This window comes from Vanessa atalanta, chromosome 11, assembly GCF_905147765.1.
Source record: "Vanessa atalanta chromosome 11, ilVanAtal1.2, whole genome shotgun sequence".
NCBI classification, from domain to species: Eukaryota; Metazoa; Arthropoda; class Insecta; order Lepidoptera; family Nymphalidae; genus Vanessa; species Vanessa atalanta.
In genome coordinates, this window is record NC_061881.1 from 6,605,519 (window position 1) to 6,625,480 (window position 19,962).

Below are 19,962 nucleotides of genomic sequence, written 5' to 3' on the forward strand. Positions count from 1 at the left end.
AACCGTAAACAAATGTACTTATATTGTACGATAAAGGAATAATTTCTGTACAAGGAGATAGATTCTTATTATAAAGGATGACTTATATTTAGTTTTATACTGGAATAGGTTTCTTATCAATAGTCTAGTTTTAGTTATAGTATGACTAGACTCATAAGAATATTATAAATGTTACTCGTAATTGATAGAACAATATATCAATAAATCAGAACTTTATTCTGACACTGCATCCTTACATTTTATAAAAAACTATAATTTATTTAAATATTATTCATTATTTAATCATCAATAAAGAAAACGGTAACACTTTTCATATTACATTTTTTCACTTTTAACGTTATGATAATTAAAAGTAAATAAAAAGATGAACAGACCCGTGCGACTGAGTGAAGCGAAGACGATACTGAGTCTGATTAATCGGTAAGAACTATACAGTAAGGCTATGGTGATGTTATATCCGTTAATTACAAGAATATACCTTTATAGCTTATCTCATTTTTGCTGAAATCTTTTTCTGAAATTATGAGAAAAGTCAAATTAAAGTTTAGTGAGGTTCACTAAATTCTGAACGCTCGCTGGAAAGCTAATAGCGTAATATGCTGCCACGGACAAATAAACATTCAGATTAAAGTTAAATTATTTAATCCGACATAGATCAGTCTTTCAGAAACTTAAGTCAGTAGTACAGTTCTGGTACATCTTGACATTTTTAATAAATTATACTAAGAATTCGGTTCGAATAATGACTGCAAACATTGAAATATTATCAAAAACAGAGTACACAATAATATTGATATCACTCGAGAAATTGTTAACATTCTTAAACCTTGACTCATACATTTATTTGCACACATTGGATTCGATTATATGATCTACAATTAAAATGTATGTATGTAACGAATAGTCGTCAAGAGGAGAGCGTACAGTTGCGGCGGGAGGTGTTTGAGGTATTGGTGCGCGTGAGATGCTGCGGGTCGCATAGCGGGCAAGTTCCGTGCACGCTGCCACGCCGCGCCGGACACCATTGGCTCATCCGCGTAGCCGTTCATGCTGAACTGCAGTTCTGGTAAAATAAATAGTAGACCCCTTTGTTCAACATCTTATTGATTGTTTTTACCGGTAAATTATTGGTAGAATATATGTATTTTAGACTAAATTTATTTTGCCAAATCACGATTCAAGAATACTTCTAAAAGTATTTGAATATATATTTTAGGATTTTATTTATGTAATGTTCACAAGACAATGTTATCCTCTTAATTCAACAAAATAAAATGATATTATCATATCACATATTTATTGCACGTAAAATGAACATTTTCAATTGAAAGAATTTATATTATGTCAGGTTTAATATCCAAAAAATAAGACAAACACGATCTGTATGGTTGTGAATGAATTCACTGTCCTCATTCTCGCTGTAAGCAGAAAAAGCAATAAATCGCCACCACACGGGAGATCGTCTGTCGTGTAGTGTATTTCCTGAGGATGCTCCGGTTTCGGAGCGAAATCTATGTCGAGTGCGTTGTATGTGATTTGTTCAACGATGAATTTTATTTCGAGCAATGATGACTTGTATACAAGGTAAAATAAATCTCAAAAGAAAGGATTTGAAGTATTTCAACAAAATTCTGTTTCAAAATATTTTCTAAGAAAATACCTACTACGTTAAAATACGACAGAATTTTGATGAAAACATATTCGGTACCTTGCAAATGCATATAAATTCATGCGGTTCATAAAATATTCTACTCACTGTGTAGGCTAACTTGGCTCTCCATCTTTCCGAGCGCGTTGACAGAGGCGCACACATAAGTACCGAAATCGCCTGGCGCCAAAGACTTTATCGTTAAGTTCATCCATAAAGAATACTCGTTCACCGCTGCCTCCATGATGCGAAATTTCGGATTTTCTAATAATTTGTCACTCACTAAAGCTGTAAACATTTAAATTTGTAAATAACATTATTTTATTTTATTTTAAAATGTCTACTGTAAAAGTATTAGATCCGAAAATATTAATTAGAAATATATTGTACTCAAAATTGTTTTTTTTTTTAATTAACTTAATTTTAGAATTATGCAATTAATTATTTAAAATGAGCGTATATTCGAATTAAGTAAAAAAAATAACAAATGTATTAGAACTAAAGGTTCGAAAGTACTTTCGCCTTATGGGCTTATACAACAGAGTGTGCTTAAATAGAGACTTAATCGTACGATTAATTTTATTAAAGTGAATCTTTGTTCAGAGTTTAAGTTATTTCCCATTTCATAAAAAAAATGTTTTAGTGATTTTGTTTTATCGAATATCGTAGTTTTATAAATTATGTTTGTATTATATTTATTACATTTTGGATGCAATTTTTAATACAAATAGTTTTGTCAGGTCTGGTCTTATTTGCCTTAGGTATAATAATTAGGTAAATAATTTCTGAAACCCTGAACTTAATTCTGTAAACAACCTTTTATTGCAATTGTCTAGAATAATATTCCTTGGGCCTTCTCAATTTTTTTCATACAGTGAAATACATGCCTTTATTAAAAATGTATACGAGTATATAGCGAAGTTCATCGTTATTTGTATAATGTTTATTGAAAAAGGAATATTTTATTTTTATTTATTAATGGAATATTATGTTGTTTTTTACGATCGCAAAATTTTTAAGGGACTATTTTTACACATTGGATGTGTGTGTGCCTTTTTAAGGTACTATTATACATACATACATATACCCGAACTTTTCTTTAAGCTCTGTAATTTTATAATATAATAATTTAGCTGGATCTCACACACACATTTAACGTATTCACGACACCGGTAAGGCGTCTTAAATGTAAATATAAATATGAAAATTGTCATAATACAGACCGTATTGAATAGTACGTCTAAAATTGGAAATTTATTTAATTTAATATTTTCTCTAAACTTATCCATTTAATACAATTATTAAAATTTGACTTCATTAGACATATATTACTACAATACATATTTGTAAATATATATTTATAATAAACATCTTTTGCGCGTATCAATAACATTTGAACATAAGATTCAAACATCCAATATAGACACTCCGAGGTGTTCAAGTTTTCGATAGATTAAACCTTAATCTTACTCGAGTAATCTGTCTGCCTATTGTCTGGCGGTACTCCAAATTCACTATGGACGAATATTTAATAAAGCTATTACGTACTCCATGTGTTGCCCGAAGAAGAGAATATCATTAATTACATAGATTTTGCTTTGTTACGTGATTAATCGCCCTGTTCTTATGTAATCTTATGCCCTCGCTTTAAGTGAAGCCATCTATTCTTGTTTATCAGATTTCTTCTCGTTAATAAATCTCTCAATGGATACTAAATTTGTCATTTATTCAGAAATATATTAATTGTACGAAACGAGTCAGCGGGCACTATTTTAACTTAAGAAAGTTTATTTTTTTAAATACAATTATAGCCTGTTGAAATAACATAGATAGCCCACTTGGGCTTACTAACAACCACTTGGTTAAAAACCCACATTTAAGTAGTGTCGTAATTTCAAAATTTTCTCCTCAAAATGCGGAGGCCTTAACCTGGCAGTAGCAACATCTAAGTTTACAAGATTAATTTTTGGTTTTATCACGCATTTGTCTATCTTGTTTTTAAGGCACCTCTACAAACCGCGCCTACCAAATTATATAACGAACTGAAATACCTGCTGATAATAAAGGGAAAATGTTGTAACGGAAATATCTAAAACCTTATTAATTGAATACTTACAGTCCTCACGGTACCAGGAGTTCATAGCTTTGGGAGAGGCTTCAATGTAACACTGAAGTTCCACATCACTTCCAAGAGGCGCACCGACTAATTGGTTTGTAACCTTTACCTGTGGTATAACTGTTGAAAAAAAAAATCTTTATTAATATCCATACTAAGTTCTGTAGCAATTGAAAGTTCACTTAATAACATAAGATAAATGTTATAATATAAACAGTACTATTTAAGCGCTATATTGTATAGTATATAATTAGCCTTATTAATAGTCTACGATGTTGCTTGCACGAATTTTGTAAATATATTGAAGCGGTGTAAAGTCTGCCATAATAGATGACTTACAATGCACTTGCACGTGATATCGGCGACTGACGGTGGGCGGCACCCCGTTGCTCGCAATGCAGTAATACGCGCCCATGTCTGTTCTTTGCACGTGAGACAGTTCAAGACTCTCTCCTTTGTGACTATCTTCCACTGTTGAAATAAATAAAATAAAATAAGAAGAACATTATTTTTATTTGTCACATTAATGTCTAAGAAGTTATAGTCTTCAGCTAAAGTTCTTATTTTGTATTGATCAACTTCGTTACTCATGGTCACATTCCGGGAACCAGATAATCCTTTTTTAACAATACATTTTCAAGGCCCTGTATTAGCGCGTTACCGAAATAAAGCTCTTTAGAATATTTTATATGGTTAATGGGACATTCATTATTCAGAGTCATTTATCGATACATGAGAATACTCTCATACTGTTTTTATTTTTATTGTTTAAATTCGTACTCCCGGTGCTGACCCAATTAAGAGAAAATATTACTGAATACTGAGTAGGCACTTACTCTTCAATTGATGTAGGAAAAACAAATTTCTGGTTGAAATTACTGTACGTTTATTTCTTATTTCTAATTACTGCGGGTATTTCAGAAAATAAATTCACTGGAAAATTAAAACGCTGTTTCTAAATGACGAAAGTAACGTATAAACTTTTGGGGAGATAGCTCTGTGCTCGTTTAAACCCGACAGTATTTAAGTAATCGACATTTTGTTTGTGTGGTGTTTTCACCGCTTCAATGCCGAAATTCCGAGTCGCTGAGGCGTGAAAAAATATTCGGACTCAGGGATAGAGACGAAGCCACGTCGTCTGCTGTGGCTTTTCCCATTCAACAGAAATAAAGTCCCTTTTGATATCGCTTTCAGTATAATTCTTTTATTATGCTAACACGGTTCATTTAGTACGGCATAATGTGAATTTGTAGAACCGCTTGTTTAAAAAATGAACAAGAACAACTACTCAAGGACTAAGAAAGAACAAGCCATTACTGACGATTGGTTTAGTATTAAGATTGTATTATGTTACAAACACCGTAAAAGCCGACATCACAGTTCGTATATAAGTAGTGATATTTTGGTTTCGTGAATAAATTATTGTATAAATTGTATTTCAATATTTGACGAATATGACTCGTGGAATAGAGTGCGTATTTTGCTTGCAATTCAAATTAAAGTAGCGATCGATGCTAAAATTTGATCCGCAGTGGTAAACCGCTAACAAATAGTGTAGTACAGATAAACCAAATTTTAATGTAAATAACGTTGCAATATATGAACCGTAAGCGCTAGAAATGAATTACGCACTTCTATTTTTAGATTTGCTCTGCATTAAAACTATAATCTATTAAAAGTATAAATATTTTTAATGATTTTATTGAGTCGAATCAGCTTAAGGTTATGCAATGAGTATGTTTTTATTTGTCGTTTCTTTTCGTAGTAATTAAAGTACATTAAACATCAAATTAAATGCTATAATTATGACGAAACGATATATATATCGAGGCATGAATAATATAATGGTATTAGGAGTGTACAAATTGGTATATTTCCGTAGTCGTTCCTGTAATTAAGATATTATAAAGGCAAAAGCGGACATTAACGAACTATATGTTTAACGAGATGGCAATCAGACATTATAAATTACTTGCAGTTAAAGCGCGGAACAGGACGTTTGTAGTCGAGTCGCTAACTAATGAACTCGACTGGACACACTGAAATGGACGATTGAGGACGGGGAAACTGGCTCTAATAATATTACATAGTGTCAACCAAAATCCGAACATATAATATTAAAGTATAACGTCATCATCATCATCAGCCCACATTCCTGCCCTGCTACTTCAGCTTACTAATCCGGTGGGCTATGTCGATGACTTTGGTTCTCTGACGGTTCACCTCAATTATGATGCGATCCCTCAGAGATACTCCGAGCGTAGCCCTTTCCATAGCACGCTGAGCGATTTTAACCCGGTGGACCAGCTTTGTCGTGAGTGTCCATGTTTCGGCTCCGTATGTCAAGTATAACGTATTTTATTGTAAATTATATGAAAACCTATTTTATCAGAGCTGAGATGGACTAGTGGTTTGAATACGTGAATTTTAAACGAAAATTGCGGGTACAAACCTCGTATTAGCGGTAAAATAAAACATTGTAATTAAAAATTGCGTATTCAAACTTGGTTGAGGATCATTGAATTTTCATGAGATTAATTCTTGTTTATATTACATCTTATTTGTGGCGGTGAAGGATAACATCACGAGAAAACCTGCATCTTTCGAGTGAAACCTGTCACATAATATGTATGAACCAATATTCGAGTTAATGTTGGTTGATAGATTTTTTTATTAGTTAACAAAATAATCCTTCCAAGCTTTTTCCCTAAAAAAAGGAGGGCGCTTCACTTTTTTTACTTTAATTTAACACACAAATTGTAACGTTCTAACTAATACTCAATACATTTTAAACTACAATTGCGTTTTGTAAATAGAACGAGTCAAACAATAGTATTTAATTTAGTTTATTTCATAGTCACTCCACGAGCTCGCTTTTGATTTACCAAATAATAAACTATTTATTGATTACCTATTGTTCACAAAAACAAACAGTGTCCCCGATTTCAATAAGAATATATAGGTCGTGTCTGTTTTACTGGGCGGTAAGGCTGCGCGCAAGCCCATCTAGGTAGGTACCACCCGCTCATCAAATATTCTACAGCCAAACAGCAGTACTCAGTACTGTTGTGTGTATAAAAGGTGAGTGAGCCAGCTCGGTGGCACATTGTTGATATGAGGCATGATTAAATTTTCTAACTGTACCATGTTTATGGGCAGTTTTGATCACTTACCATCGGGCGACCCATATGCAGATCCGCTTACCTTTTTTATTAAAGAAAAATGTTAAACGTAATAAAAGCATACGAGTAAGCTACCCCGTGGTAAGTTAAATTTACCCATACAATCTCTATGGCACTGAAAAAAGGTATAAGCTTATCGAAAATATTACGTCCTTTTCAGTAATTACAATAACTCACTCACCATTCAAACTAGAACACATTCATAGGAAAGGTTAACATATATCCTCTTAACCGATTTCGAACACGGCCATTCTAAACGGAGAATAGCAAATTGCGCAGGGAATATTATAGTACTCCATTTTCTTACTGTCATAATCCTATGGGATAGGAATTCGATACGACCATAGATAAGACTAACTGCTTCACGCGTTTTTCGAAGCACATGACTGTTAACACGGATTATTTCCAAACTTGGTCAGTTTCTGAGAAAAAACCCTATAACTATTTATAGGCCGGATCGGGGGAGAGAAACGAGAAGAGGACTGGAATAATTGATAAGTAGGTTGTACATATATTCAACACGCAGCTTTTACCCGGCCCATCTAAAAAGCGGCTCAATTGATGAAATTAGATAAAGTTTTAAGAGCATCGGAAAAAAATGGCGACTCCAATGAATCCTAGAGATCGGATCGAAAATTATTAAAATTGCTCACGAAATTTTGATTTAAATGTTGAAACAAATAGTATAATGACTTTTTCTGATTAGAATCTCAAAATAATGATTTTCCAATATCAAATCCGATAGTATGTTGCAGTTAAAGCCTGGATACGGTGGTTTATAGAATATTCCATTTGAGATGCCTAAATTTAATTTACATTTACGGCATGTTCTCTCATAAGATCCAATTTCTTTGTTAGAATTCATCTGCTACTGACATTTTAATCCAAAAAAGGGGCCATTCCAGCCGACTATAAAGTCGTACGTGACTAAAATAAAACCATGCCGTTAGTCTGATTCGTGCATTTGCAGAATTTGATAAAATCCTGAATACGGACGCCACATAAAAATATAATTTAGAGTAAACAAAACAACTTCATTATACTTTTTAACTATTTCTATTACAAAGCAGAGTTTCAATTTGCTCTTTTACGAGTCTTTTAAAAGTTAAAGCTTAAACGAAAAAAGTAATTAAGGTCGTTTCCTGCCGTGACATTAAATGAATCAAATCGTTAGAAGAAAATCCTTTATAAACTGCAATGTTCATTGTAAGATTACTTTAGAAAACTTCAGACTAAAAAACATAGATACGATTTATTCATGTTTTTGAAACTTATTTCATTATTTGAAATATTTAATTTGACTGATGAGATTGTTATTGGTGTAGATAATCACTTAACAGGAAAAGCCTTCTTAATGAATAAGATATCAGCGGAATCGTGTTTATTAAACATATGATTTTGTATGATTGCTTATTTTTGATGGCATAAATCAATTCATCAAATCAACAAAAGTTTCACATTGCTATCAAACTCAAGATTATTAGAAAACATAATTTCAGCTCTTGATAATATATAAGTATGTATAATCAATTATTTTTTTTAAATTACTAGCTCTGTTGATATGATACATACATACATAATATATGTAAAGATATATTTGTACACATAATATTACATTCCATTGAAACAAGCAATCTATCCAGCCGTACTGCACATCTTACCGCACGCCCCACGTCACACTTTCATGAGCTTATTCGAATATTTTCATTCTACGAGTAGTATTTATTATATTTAAAACTATTAGTTCAAATTGCAAAAAGAGTAAGCGCCCAAAATAAGTTTGTTTTTATTTTGTTAAAGTTTATTTATTAAATCAAATGGAATTATGAAAGATACACTCTTCCGGAGTTTTCTATACAAAACCAATTCTTCTATATGTTACGGTTAAAGTGGCATTCTAAGCTAAAAATTGCCTAACTTAGTTGCATAATCAGTTAAGCAAATATTGTATTCTCGAAACTCCAATTAGAATAAGCTGATAGGGTATAGTATAGTTAGAACATACGGATCTTAAACGATTGTCTTAAAAAATATATCGTGAGGAATGTCATATGTTGGATGAAAGTCTGCCACAACTCTATCCTCTATCTATCTATCTATCAACTCGTATTGTAGCAGTGTAAATACTTAAAGCTCATTGGACACATATTGACGTACACTACCTCAGCGTCTGTCAACGACCAATGACCTTTCAGATTCAAATTAATATGAATATGTTCCACGTTTCAGAAAATAAAAGTAAATCAATAAACTAACAACGTGTTTTAGTTTGAGAATAATAATAAAATTATAATTATAACAAATATCAACTAGTATGATGAATTCTATGTATGAATCTATTAATTTCCAACAAGTGTTTAATTACGTACCGGTTAACATAAAAGAATAATCAAATTCCCAACATTCAATCAATCGAAATATATTTTAATAACAGGACCAGATATCATTATTATAACGAAGTTCTATCTGCTTGTTTTCAATTAAAAATAGCTTATCTCATTGATATAGAATTGCTTGAAGTTCTGAGAAATAATAAATGAACAATAATTTTAAGTATTAAGTTTTTTTTCAGTAGCGGTAGCATAATATCTATGTTATAAATAAATCACAGTTACCAATAGTAACATTTTTATAACTAAACATTGGCTGAATTCCAAATATGAAAGTTACATAAAACTTTTTAATTTCGCATTCTGAACGTTTAACAACGCATAATATAGAGGCTTAGTTAGGTAAAGGTAAGGTGGCTAGGAATGGTGGAGATCGTTTTACTAGCTTATTTATCTTAGTATATTAATATTAAAATATTATTTCAGGATTAAACCACAACGTGTAATGGAAATAGTAGCTATAAATTATTTTTTTTTAAACCGGTAGGCGGTCGGGAAAATGGGGTTCCTGATGATAAGTGGCCTGCACATAGATGTCGGCTTCGTATGCAATTTTAGTAATTTGTTACATAATCAATGTGCGATTCATCTTGGGAACTGATATGTAATGCCCTTTATGCCTGTAGTTATACTGGGTCACTCACCTTTTAAGCCGTAACACAACAATACTAAGTATTACTGCTTAACGGTAGAATATATGATAAGTGGGTGGTACCTACCCATACAGACGCACAAAGCCTTAGCACCGAGTATTTCTAATTGCTTTAAAGATTAAATTCAAACCTATCATATCTGTGTTAAAGTTACAGCATTTTTGGTAATGAAAAGAAAGATTTGTACGTGGTTTATAGATACATCTATAATAAACTACACCGTTTTTTGCTGTTTTGTGTTGCCCGTCCACCCGTCCATCATTCTGTCATCGAGGCAAAACTTTCACACATTTGATGCACAGCGGAAAAACAAATACAAAGTTCCGCGGCTCGCAACGATACCGGCAAACGATGTTTTAATTATACCAAGCAAAAAATAGCTTTATGGCCTTTTTTTGAGGCGGGAAATAGTGTATATTTCTCTTTTAGTTATTCGTGGTTGCCAGAAAATTCCTTTCGATGTCAACGATTTTTTTTTATCTATTCAAATTTATAATGTTTATGTTAGAAGTAAAGACTAGTGCAGACTGCTGGGAATGTATCGACAAATAGGTTATCACCGAAAAACAATATTTCATGGTTACAGAATTCCTACGCTTAGAAGATAAAACGTAAAAGCGTAAATATATCCCACTGCTAAGACAAAGCCCTTATCCACCACGTTGCTTCAATTCGGTTTGGTGGATACATTAGTAGCACACATGCAAGTTTGCTTATGTGCATATGGACCTTCATCGTCGAACATTATTGTTGAAACACATGAGGCACATGAAAATTAATATGATTAATTTTAAAATAATTATGAATAATAGCCTGAGAAGCAGAAAATTTTAATAACATACAAGTTAAATGAAATAATATAAAAGTTAATGCATAAACAATACAGAGGTCTTATTTATACTAAAGGCGCTTATTAATAATTCATAATATAGAAATCCACTTATCAAGTTTTTCGTCGTAACGAAGAAGCAGAATCTATTAAACGATAGTTCTATGATAAAAAACAGCCTTATCTATAATAGTACTATTCAGTATTCCTATGAATATTACATTAAAAGACGAAGAAGGCCTCACGCATAAAATAAATTATGGCAGAAATTCAAGCGACAGGCGACCAAAGTGTTCGCGATCTTATCACGCCGGCATCGCGGTTATGACATTATTAAACTAGACCGAACGTATCCACTGACGCTAAAAAATACGTGATCGTTTTACTCGATTTTTCCCCGTTGAAAAACAGCCCTCACAAATTTAAGACCCGCACTGACAGCCACGAATAAATTATGCTAATGAACGGTTTGAAAGTGCATCCGTTGATTCGGACGGTGGCGTGGCGCTTTTTCCGCAATTTACATACCCAATTACCGACATTCTATGACTGTGGTTGCATTGTTATTTTAAAGCGAGCGGTAACTTCTAAGGAATGATATAAACTATGCGTTTATTTTAATATTACAGTTCAGCTACAGCGTATTGCAGTACGGAAAGGGTTGTTTTAACTGTTATTAACTGTTTCGCTAAGTTCTTTGAGTCTTTTAGAACGGACTAATTATAATTTAAGTACCTAAATTATTAGTTACTCTAAGCTTTATTATTTTGTAACTAATTATTTATAATTTTATCGTCTTGCTAGCTTTGAGGAGGTGTTCATAAAATTGCAAGTCAAGTAGAGATACCTAATAATTATGCTGTGCAAAAACTTGCTATTATATAAGTTATCCTTAAACTTGTAATTATATAACATTGTATTGCTTGTGTTTTATTGCGCTTATTATCATTTGAATCCAAAAAGAACTATTCAAAGCAAAGATAATTATTCTGTTTTACAATTAGTTGCTATTAGATTGCTTATCCTGAAACTTGTAATTATATAACCTTTTTATTGTCAACGTTTCTCTGACTGGCTCTTTGAGGCACTTATCATGCCTTTAATATAATTCAAGTGTTTAATATAATACAAGAATAGTAGTTTAAAATATAGAAAGCTAGTTGTGGCTAGCGGCTTCGTTCACTGCGTCAAGTGTTAGGCGTAAAAACGTATGTACGAGTTCAAGCTTGCTTCATACTAAAATTTCTTCAAACTTGGATCAGTGATTAGGCCGTGCAATAGCTACAGATAGACAGAGTTACTTTCGAATTTATAATATTAGTATAGATAAGTCTGTTTCACAATTATTTTATTACTATTATTCTATTGAATTCTCGAAGGCGATCCGTAAACAGTGATTATTTACAAGCAATACCGTCGGCCCACATTCCTTGCCAATTATTATTCACTAAAATATTTTCCAAAACGCGATAGTTTATGTATATTTTGTAGTTATTTTTTTCAGTTTTGGAAAATAAAAATACGACCGCATTTTCATTCAATTATTAATATCCGCAATGATATCAGTGTAAAGCACTAGCCGTACCCATAGCCTTGCTAATCCTGAATTTTGATTACATAGAAACGAGATATATAGAGTTTCCTTGCAACGTGCCGTAACCTAAATGCATTTTACATGCTAAATCCATTAGGATTATGTTCATAAGTGTATACTCATGTCTGCGTCCGACCATGGAACTACATCTATTTTTTGTTGGGAAAATATCCTATTCTGGTAAGTAATATACATTGATGATCCAGACGCTATGCTTCGACTTTTTATCTTGAATGAAGATAAATTATCTATTATTATGAGCCGCGATGACCCAGTGCTTAGAACACGTGAATAAAACCTAGAGATTTCAGGTTAAAATCTGTTTAGACTTAGTTCTAAACAGATTTCATTTGTGTAGTCATGAGAAAATATATGTTTCGCATTAGTTCTGTTACGTGTGTATCCACCAAACCACAATGGAGTGACGTGGTGGAATAAGCCCTATTTCCAATTTCAGCAGCGGGATAATTGAAGGCTGGTATTATATTTAACATATTTCTCTTATAGGGTAAAGTTAAGACTAAAATACAAATGAATTTATGATTATTACCAACAAATGAAATTGAAATAAATGAACTAATTTAGAAATATATACCGAATATTTAATAGCACCATGTATTAATGTTACATAATATACTATAAATAAATAAATAATTGCGGCGACGTCATATACAATTATAATGAAAATCAAACCTCAATTATTGAAATGAGTTCGTAAAATAAGCCTTTATATACACATTTTACATGCAAAATGATCATTATATCATATTTCAAGTACAACTTAATGAGTACACACGATACTTGTAATAGCACTTAATACATGAAATTAGCTATATATTCAAAGCTTAATAAGGTAGCATTTTTTCGCTTTAATGCTAAAAAACTGTGTAGTTTCGTTAATATTCAGATATTCTAAATTGAAACAAATTTATTAATAAAATCACAGCCTGTACAAGTCCCACTGGTGGGCTAAGGCCGCCTCTCCGTTTGAGAAGGAGGTTATATCACCTCGTTGCTCTTATGCACGTTGGCAGAATCACATCTAACACACACGGTTCCTTACGACGTATTTTTTCATCGCCGTGAACGGGATGATTTACAAACACAAATTAAGCATTTATAAAATCAAGTATGCTTGGCCGGCTCGATCCTGCTATCATCGATAAATATTCATATGTACCACTGAACTATCTTGTCTCTCTTGTAATTTTCATATATTCAAGTTATGATACACAACGCACAAAAATAAATATTTGGTCTAAACACGAACTCCGACAATAAAAAATTTTTCCACCCATACGTTAAACCGGACAGCCGTTATTCGTGTATATTTTCATCTCCATTTAATAATGCATATTTGAGACAGATGATGCCACCAAAGAAAATTTAGTAGCACGGACAAAAAATAAGCCATATATGAACCAAAATTAATGGAAATAATGTAACGTTTTAGTTCCTGAAGTAAGCATGTTTGTTTTTTTAGGTTTTAAGTCTTGGTAAAAACGAACCCATTATTATAGGTTAGAATGTTTTCAAGAGTACAGAAAATACTATAGGTTACTCAATATCTGATCCACTCATAAACGCGGGCGAAAAGGTGAGCGGAGTCTAGTTCGCTTTGGAAAGAACATTCGATACGATTCGATTTCGAAAGGATTTTGATATGGATTTGTAAATTTTTGACCTTGAAAAAGCCGGAAATCTTTGTATTTATTTGTTTCATGTGATATTTCTTATATGACTCTATGTATGAAGGATAATAACTTAAATAAAAAACAATGTCTACCGCAAAGGAAGGAATGTACGAAATGTAGTTACATTGTATTCAATTTAACTTCGTTCGAATTCAATACTAAAATGACATTAAAATAACGCCAGATATTACGAATGAATGTTTTGTTTATATTGAAACAAATGCCTTTTATAACGAGCTTAAACATTCACGTGAAGAAAGATTTGATGATAAAATTATTTGTACATTATTGCAATATTTTCGATAACTTTGTTTTATATTTAGTAATTTTTATTAAAACTATTTTTTAATGTTCATAAATTTTGATGTCGATATTACTTTGCATACAATTGAAAATATAACTACTTGTATCACAAGACAAGTATTTGTTATTAAAAGGGCGTATAAAGCAAAATTGCTAATCTTTCACTTGTACGGGTAAATTCATTTCAAATATGAAAATAAAATATTGTATGTAAAACTAAAATTATATTTTCAAGGACTCCGTTTGATCGAAAACATAAAAGAAAAACATTTTATCGATGAAAAAATCACGATTTTCAATTTTACATTTTTTATTTATACTCGTAATCCATAAGTTATTGAGAAAATAAGTTGAATAATTCATTATAATATATAGAAATAATCTACTCCTATTTATATAAATATTTTTAATGATACAATGTTTTTGGCGCTTACTGCATTTTCTTCGCGAAAATCAATCATACATCAACTCCAAATAATATTCCTAAATAGAATTTACTGGATGCTAAGTTTACTTGTGAAAGAACAAAAGAATTTAACGAAATAATCTGTTATCGCTAAGCCCAATTAAATTATATTTAATAATAATTTGATAATTAAGATCATTATTATTATACCCGTCGTCATTAAGAAGGTTCTATTGTCTAAACTGATTGTTACACAAATGAACCATCGCTAAAGTGATGTGTTATCTTGACAGACATCACATTCTCAGCTTATAATATTAAATTTGATCGTATAACATACAGTAACATTATACATTATACAATATTACATTCCTGTCACGTCGAATGTATACAGGCTTATCAAAACGTATACCTTAACGTCATATGATACGTCAAATTTACCCCTGTCAGGGATTTGAAATATTTAGTCAAACAATACATGTTTATAAAGCATCATTTTATTTTTGGACGTATATAAATGAGTTTAATGGTATTATGCTTATATATAAGTAAATATATTTTTGGTTAAGTCTAATGGAGTCATAGATTTTATTGGAATTTGTGTACGCTGTGTGTAACGTTACTTTTTTGGAACAACGATTGTGATCCATTTAAATTTTTAATTGCCTGTTACAACTGTAACGAGATGTGTTTTGTTAATCAATAAACTTAACTGTTTAAGTAAATAAGATTAATCATATGTTTTGTTAAAGTAAGAGGCATTACATAAATATTTTTACTAGTATAAAATATTTTATTCTTGTATAAGATACTTAGTTTCGAGATTTATCGTTACGATATTTTATCATTAGGTAAGTGTTAACTGTTGGTTTTAGCTTTAGATCGTGTAAAAAATAAGATAATTTCTTGATGATTTTATATATTTGGTAGGTTTCTGTGCAAACCCAACTCTTCACATATTCTACAAGGTTGGTGGCGTATTGGCGATGTATGGAATAGTCTTAGATTATAATTTAATATAATATATATACATAGATAAATAATTACTTATTATCTAACTGATTCATCATCGCCGAGCGTAAACTATTAAAGTTAGGGCCATGAAATTTGGTGAGTGGGATCGTTTTATTGAGTAAACACCCACTAAGGAAGGAATTTTGGAAATTATACCCCTAAGGGGGAGAAATAGGGGTTGAAAGTTTGTATCACGTCCGTCATTTTTAAATTAGTAGCATGAAACATTATTTTTGGGATACTGATTAAAAATGAGTGGCGTATTTTACATATTTAAGCGTTTCTGGATATTCTACCCTAAGGAGTGAGTTACATACCAATGTAGTATACAAAGAGAACTTAAATAAATGTTAAATTAAAATATAACATTAATTTAAGATTAACTTAAAAGTTAATCTGTAAATTAATGTACTCGAGTAAGATTAACTTAAAAGTTAATCTGTAAATATATTCAACTTCCACGCGAGCAAAGCCGCGGGCAACAGCTAGTGAATCTATATAGAGTATCCCTTTACAAAATAACTTTATTTTTTTCGACGCGTTCTCAGTTTTGACAGTCATCTAGGTAGATGAATATTCAAAGGAATAGTTAAAATTTCTGTGGTAGTTATGTGTAATAAATATATATATATGATAATTAAAATATTATATTTTTTAAGTACCAAGTTTTAAAACAGATTATTATACTATTAATCTCTGATTAATAGTATTAATACTTAATAACCCATAGTAAATAAACAACTAGTAACGAAATCGTAGAGAAAATATTTTTGCAACAACTTCGGGTCCAGATTTGCATTAAAAGACGAATAACTTATTGCCGGCTTCGAAGCGGATATTTTAGTTAATTCGTAAACTTCATACTATTCCCTTCGCTGGCAACGAGTTAAGACGTTAATTAAAACACTTTGCTAACTTTAAGTACTGAATTTCTAAAAGTACGGCAATCAGCTTAATGGCTCAATCAAAGATCAAAACAGCCCCATCGCGTTAAATGTATATTATAAAAGATTTACTCTCACTTTTTAGTACCCTTCGTATTTGTTTTGAGAAATGTGAAAATCATTTTCTTCCTCGTTATTTTGGATCCACTTCAGGATCTATATCGAGATGCTAATTATAAGCTAGTATGACTACCCAGAAAGGCCAAGATGGTCCAGCGGTAAGGTAAAATTTTAATATAACGTGGTTTCAAACTATTGAATTATAAAGACTAATTACGCATTTTGTTTTTATAATTAATTTCCTGCTTGGTGGTTAAAAAAATAGTGTGGAAACATGCTTGAGTCGAATGAACCTCTACCACATGTGCCCACCAAGACGTGTTAAGGCAACTTAGTAGAATAAACTCCAATGCAACCGCGGTACATTCCAATGTGTATTACTAAATATTTTTGTTATCATCTACAAGAGAAAATCTAGTTGTGAGTAAACTCGTCTGAAATAAATGCGGAAAATAAAATGAATCCGTTCCAACGGGAATTGAAGCTGCAACCAATGGCTTTAAAATGATTATAATAGCTTTTGCAGATGATCAGCGACGAAAACAATTTACTGTGTAAAATAAAATACTTCATTAATGATTAAATTAAATTGTAACGATGGCTTAATTTGTATGTAATCTGATAATATTTCTAAAAAGCAATTAATTTAAAGTAACTTATTTTTTTACTTCTTGTTAAGATTTTTTTACGTTTATTTCTGCTTTTTTAAGAGGGTCATTCGTGTGTAGATAGGGGAGACCATTTTAATAAGAATTTAACGCTCTATGAGCAGTCTGTACGCCATTATTACTGAAACCACTATTCTCTATTTGTAGTAGGTGAAGCTTACAGCGCGGGTCAAACGTAGTGAAGTGCTGTGAAACTTATCGATAATTAATTAAATGTTTAAGAGTTCGCTCAAAAGTTACGCTTCTAATATAAATTTTAAGAGCTCACTTAATTTGTTGCCATGTTAGATTTAATAATAATTAAATTATAATTATACCAAATACTTTTACCACAAATCTACATGGGCTACAAGTTAATCCTTTTTGAAAATTATAGAAACATCTACTACATTAGCGGTAAACTTTTATTGAAGGCAGCCAATACATTAATAAATCTAATATATATGACATATTACTTTAGGATAATGCTGCAGATATTTAATCTGTTTTTATTTTATAAAAGAGAGCAATTTGGTCTATTTATAATCTTGGAGCTAGAGACTCTTTTCGGGATGTTTTTAACAAAGTAGGAATACTCACTGTTGCGTCACAATATATTTACAACTATACTATGTATATTCACAGTAATATTAAACACTTTGATAAAATCAGTGATAATCATTGTATGTGAACAAGAAGTAAGGATAAGCTTATAACGCCAAGATTCCGACTCCGCAAAGCCAATAAATCCTTCTTGGGACAAGGTATCCGTTTCTATAATCAAATTCCGCAGACATTTTTAACTTTGCCGTTTCATAAATTCAAATCATTTGTAAAAATATATTGGTAAAGAAGGCATATTACTCGATACAAGATTATATAGATGATAAAAAAGCGTGGAGTTAATGCTTGTTGACTTCCAGGCAGGATATATTACATATATGTATAATTCTATTTAACTAACATGACTGTATTTGTAGGCGTTGAATAAGGGTAACTGAGTTTCTTGCCGGTTCTTCTCAGTAGAATCTACATTCTGAACTTCACTTAATATAGTTTGTTAAATGACGATTCAAAAGTGCTTGTAAAAGCCTACTTGAAGTTGAAGTCAGGATTTTTTTCAAGTGCATTAAGCAAATACAGAAATATGTGTCTGTAGAAGTTCGGTGGTAGAGTGGTCATAAAAAGAGGGAAATACTTTCTTAAACAAGTTAATCATTAAAAAAACCTAGTCAAAGAACTTTATCAAAAAACAATATATGATAAAAAAGCACTTGATAATGTCTACTAGGAAAAGGAAATAAATAAAAAAAGTGTTATTATTCATAGACTTACTTCCAAAGACAATATTTAAAAAAATATATAGTATACGATGCTTTTTTACAAGTATGTAAGATACCCAGCCTAAAAATCAAACCTACCAACGGTTGTTCATGCTCTCGTGCATGTAACTATAACTAAAACAAAAATAAATAAAAACTCTCACGCTCCCCTCACTATCATTCTACGCTTCAGCTCCTTTTAATAAATAGCAATATTTCTCTTTTGAGCGTTATATAAGCCGGTGTCGACTAGCTTTTACATTACCTCCACAATTATTGCAATTACTTTGTCCAGACCTTTGATATTGCTTGAAGACGTGTATTACATACAAAACATTTTATGTGCTATTTTTTATGACACGGAAACTGCACTGTACTATTATTTTTTGTTGTATTTTGACATCAACAACAAAAGGAAATTATGATATATAAATATAATTATTTGTCTGAATACATTTAACAAGTATCAATCATTTCGAAGAATTTTATAATTAAAATAATTATTGAAACGGTACAAATTTGTTAAATAATATAGTAATGGCAATTAGCATTGTTCTACAATATATTAATACATATATTAACAGGAAAAATGGAAATGGAATGGAATATAAAAAATATCTTAATTTGTAAAGCTAAGGTTTATATAAATAAAATAATGGTCTGGTAAAATGTATTGTATATCTAAGCTAACCTCTAAACTAGACTAAGTTCAATAACCTTTGTGTTTTTAATAGTTAAATTTTTGTTTGCAGCATAACATTATTTTGTGATGAAAGAAAACGTTGAGAAGAAACTTGCATACTTGTTTCTATCAACCGCAATTTTCTTTCCAAAGAAAAAAAGAGTAAGTTGAGCTCAATAATGGGACTACAAACTGTTTTTTGATAGAAATATTTTTTACACCTTTTAGCCGTTAACCTATTGTGAATTATAAATACTTCTATTCGATACAAAATTACCGTGAATATTTTAACTTTGCCTGTTAATAAATTTGAGTGTATATATTAATAATATTTTGACGAGAGATAGACAATAAATGTCACTACATGGATGGACCCAACAGTCAAGCGGAGAGAGGGGAGACCTTATACAAGATGGGAGGACGACATAAAAAAGATCGCAGGAACAAACTGTCTAATAACAGCAAAGAACAGAGACAA

General features: G+C 31.3%; 1 protein-coding gene across 1 annotated transcript in view; it reads right to left on the reverse strand.

Moving 5' to 3' along the window:
- Positions 1-418: 418 nt before the first annotated feature.
- Positions 419-19,962, reverse strand: part of LOC125067363 (lachesin-like) — an 87,621-nt gene continuing 68,077 nt past the window's right edge. The window contains exons 6-9 of the mRNA XM_047675915.1: positions 4,104-4,235; positions 3,765-3,884; positions 1,757-1,936; positions 419-1,063 (exon numbers count right to left, since the gene is read on the reverse strand). Of these exons, the coding sequence (XP_047531871.1) occupies positions 879-1,063; positions 1,757-1,936; positions 3,765-3,884; positions 4,104-4,235 (617 nt within the window). The 3' untranslated portion in view covers positions 419-878. The remainder of the gene's footprint in view (positions 1,064-1,756; positions 1,937-3,764; positions 3,885-4,103; positions 4,236-19,962) is intronic.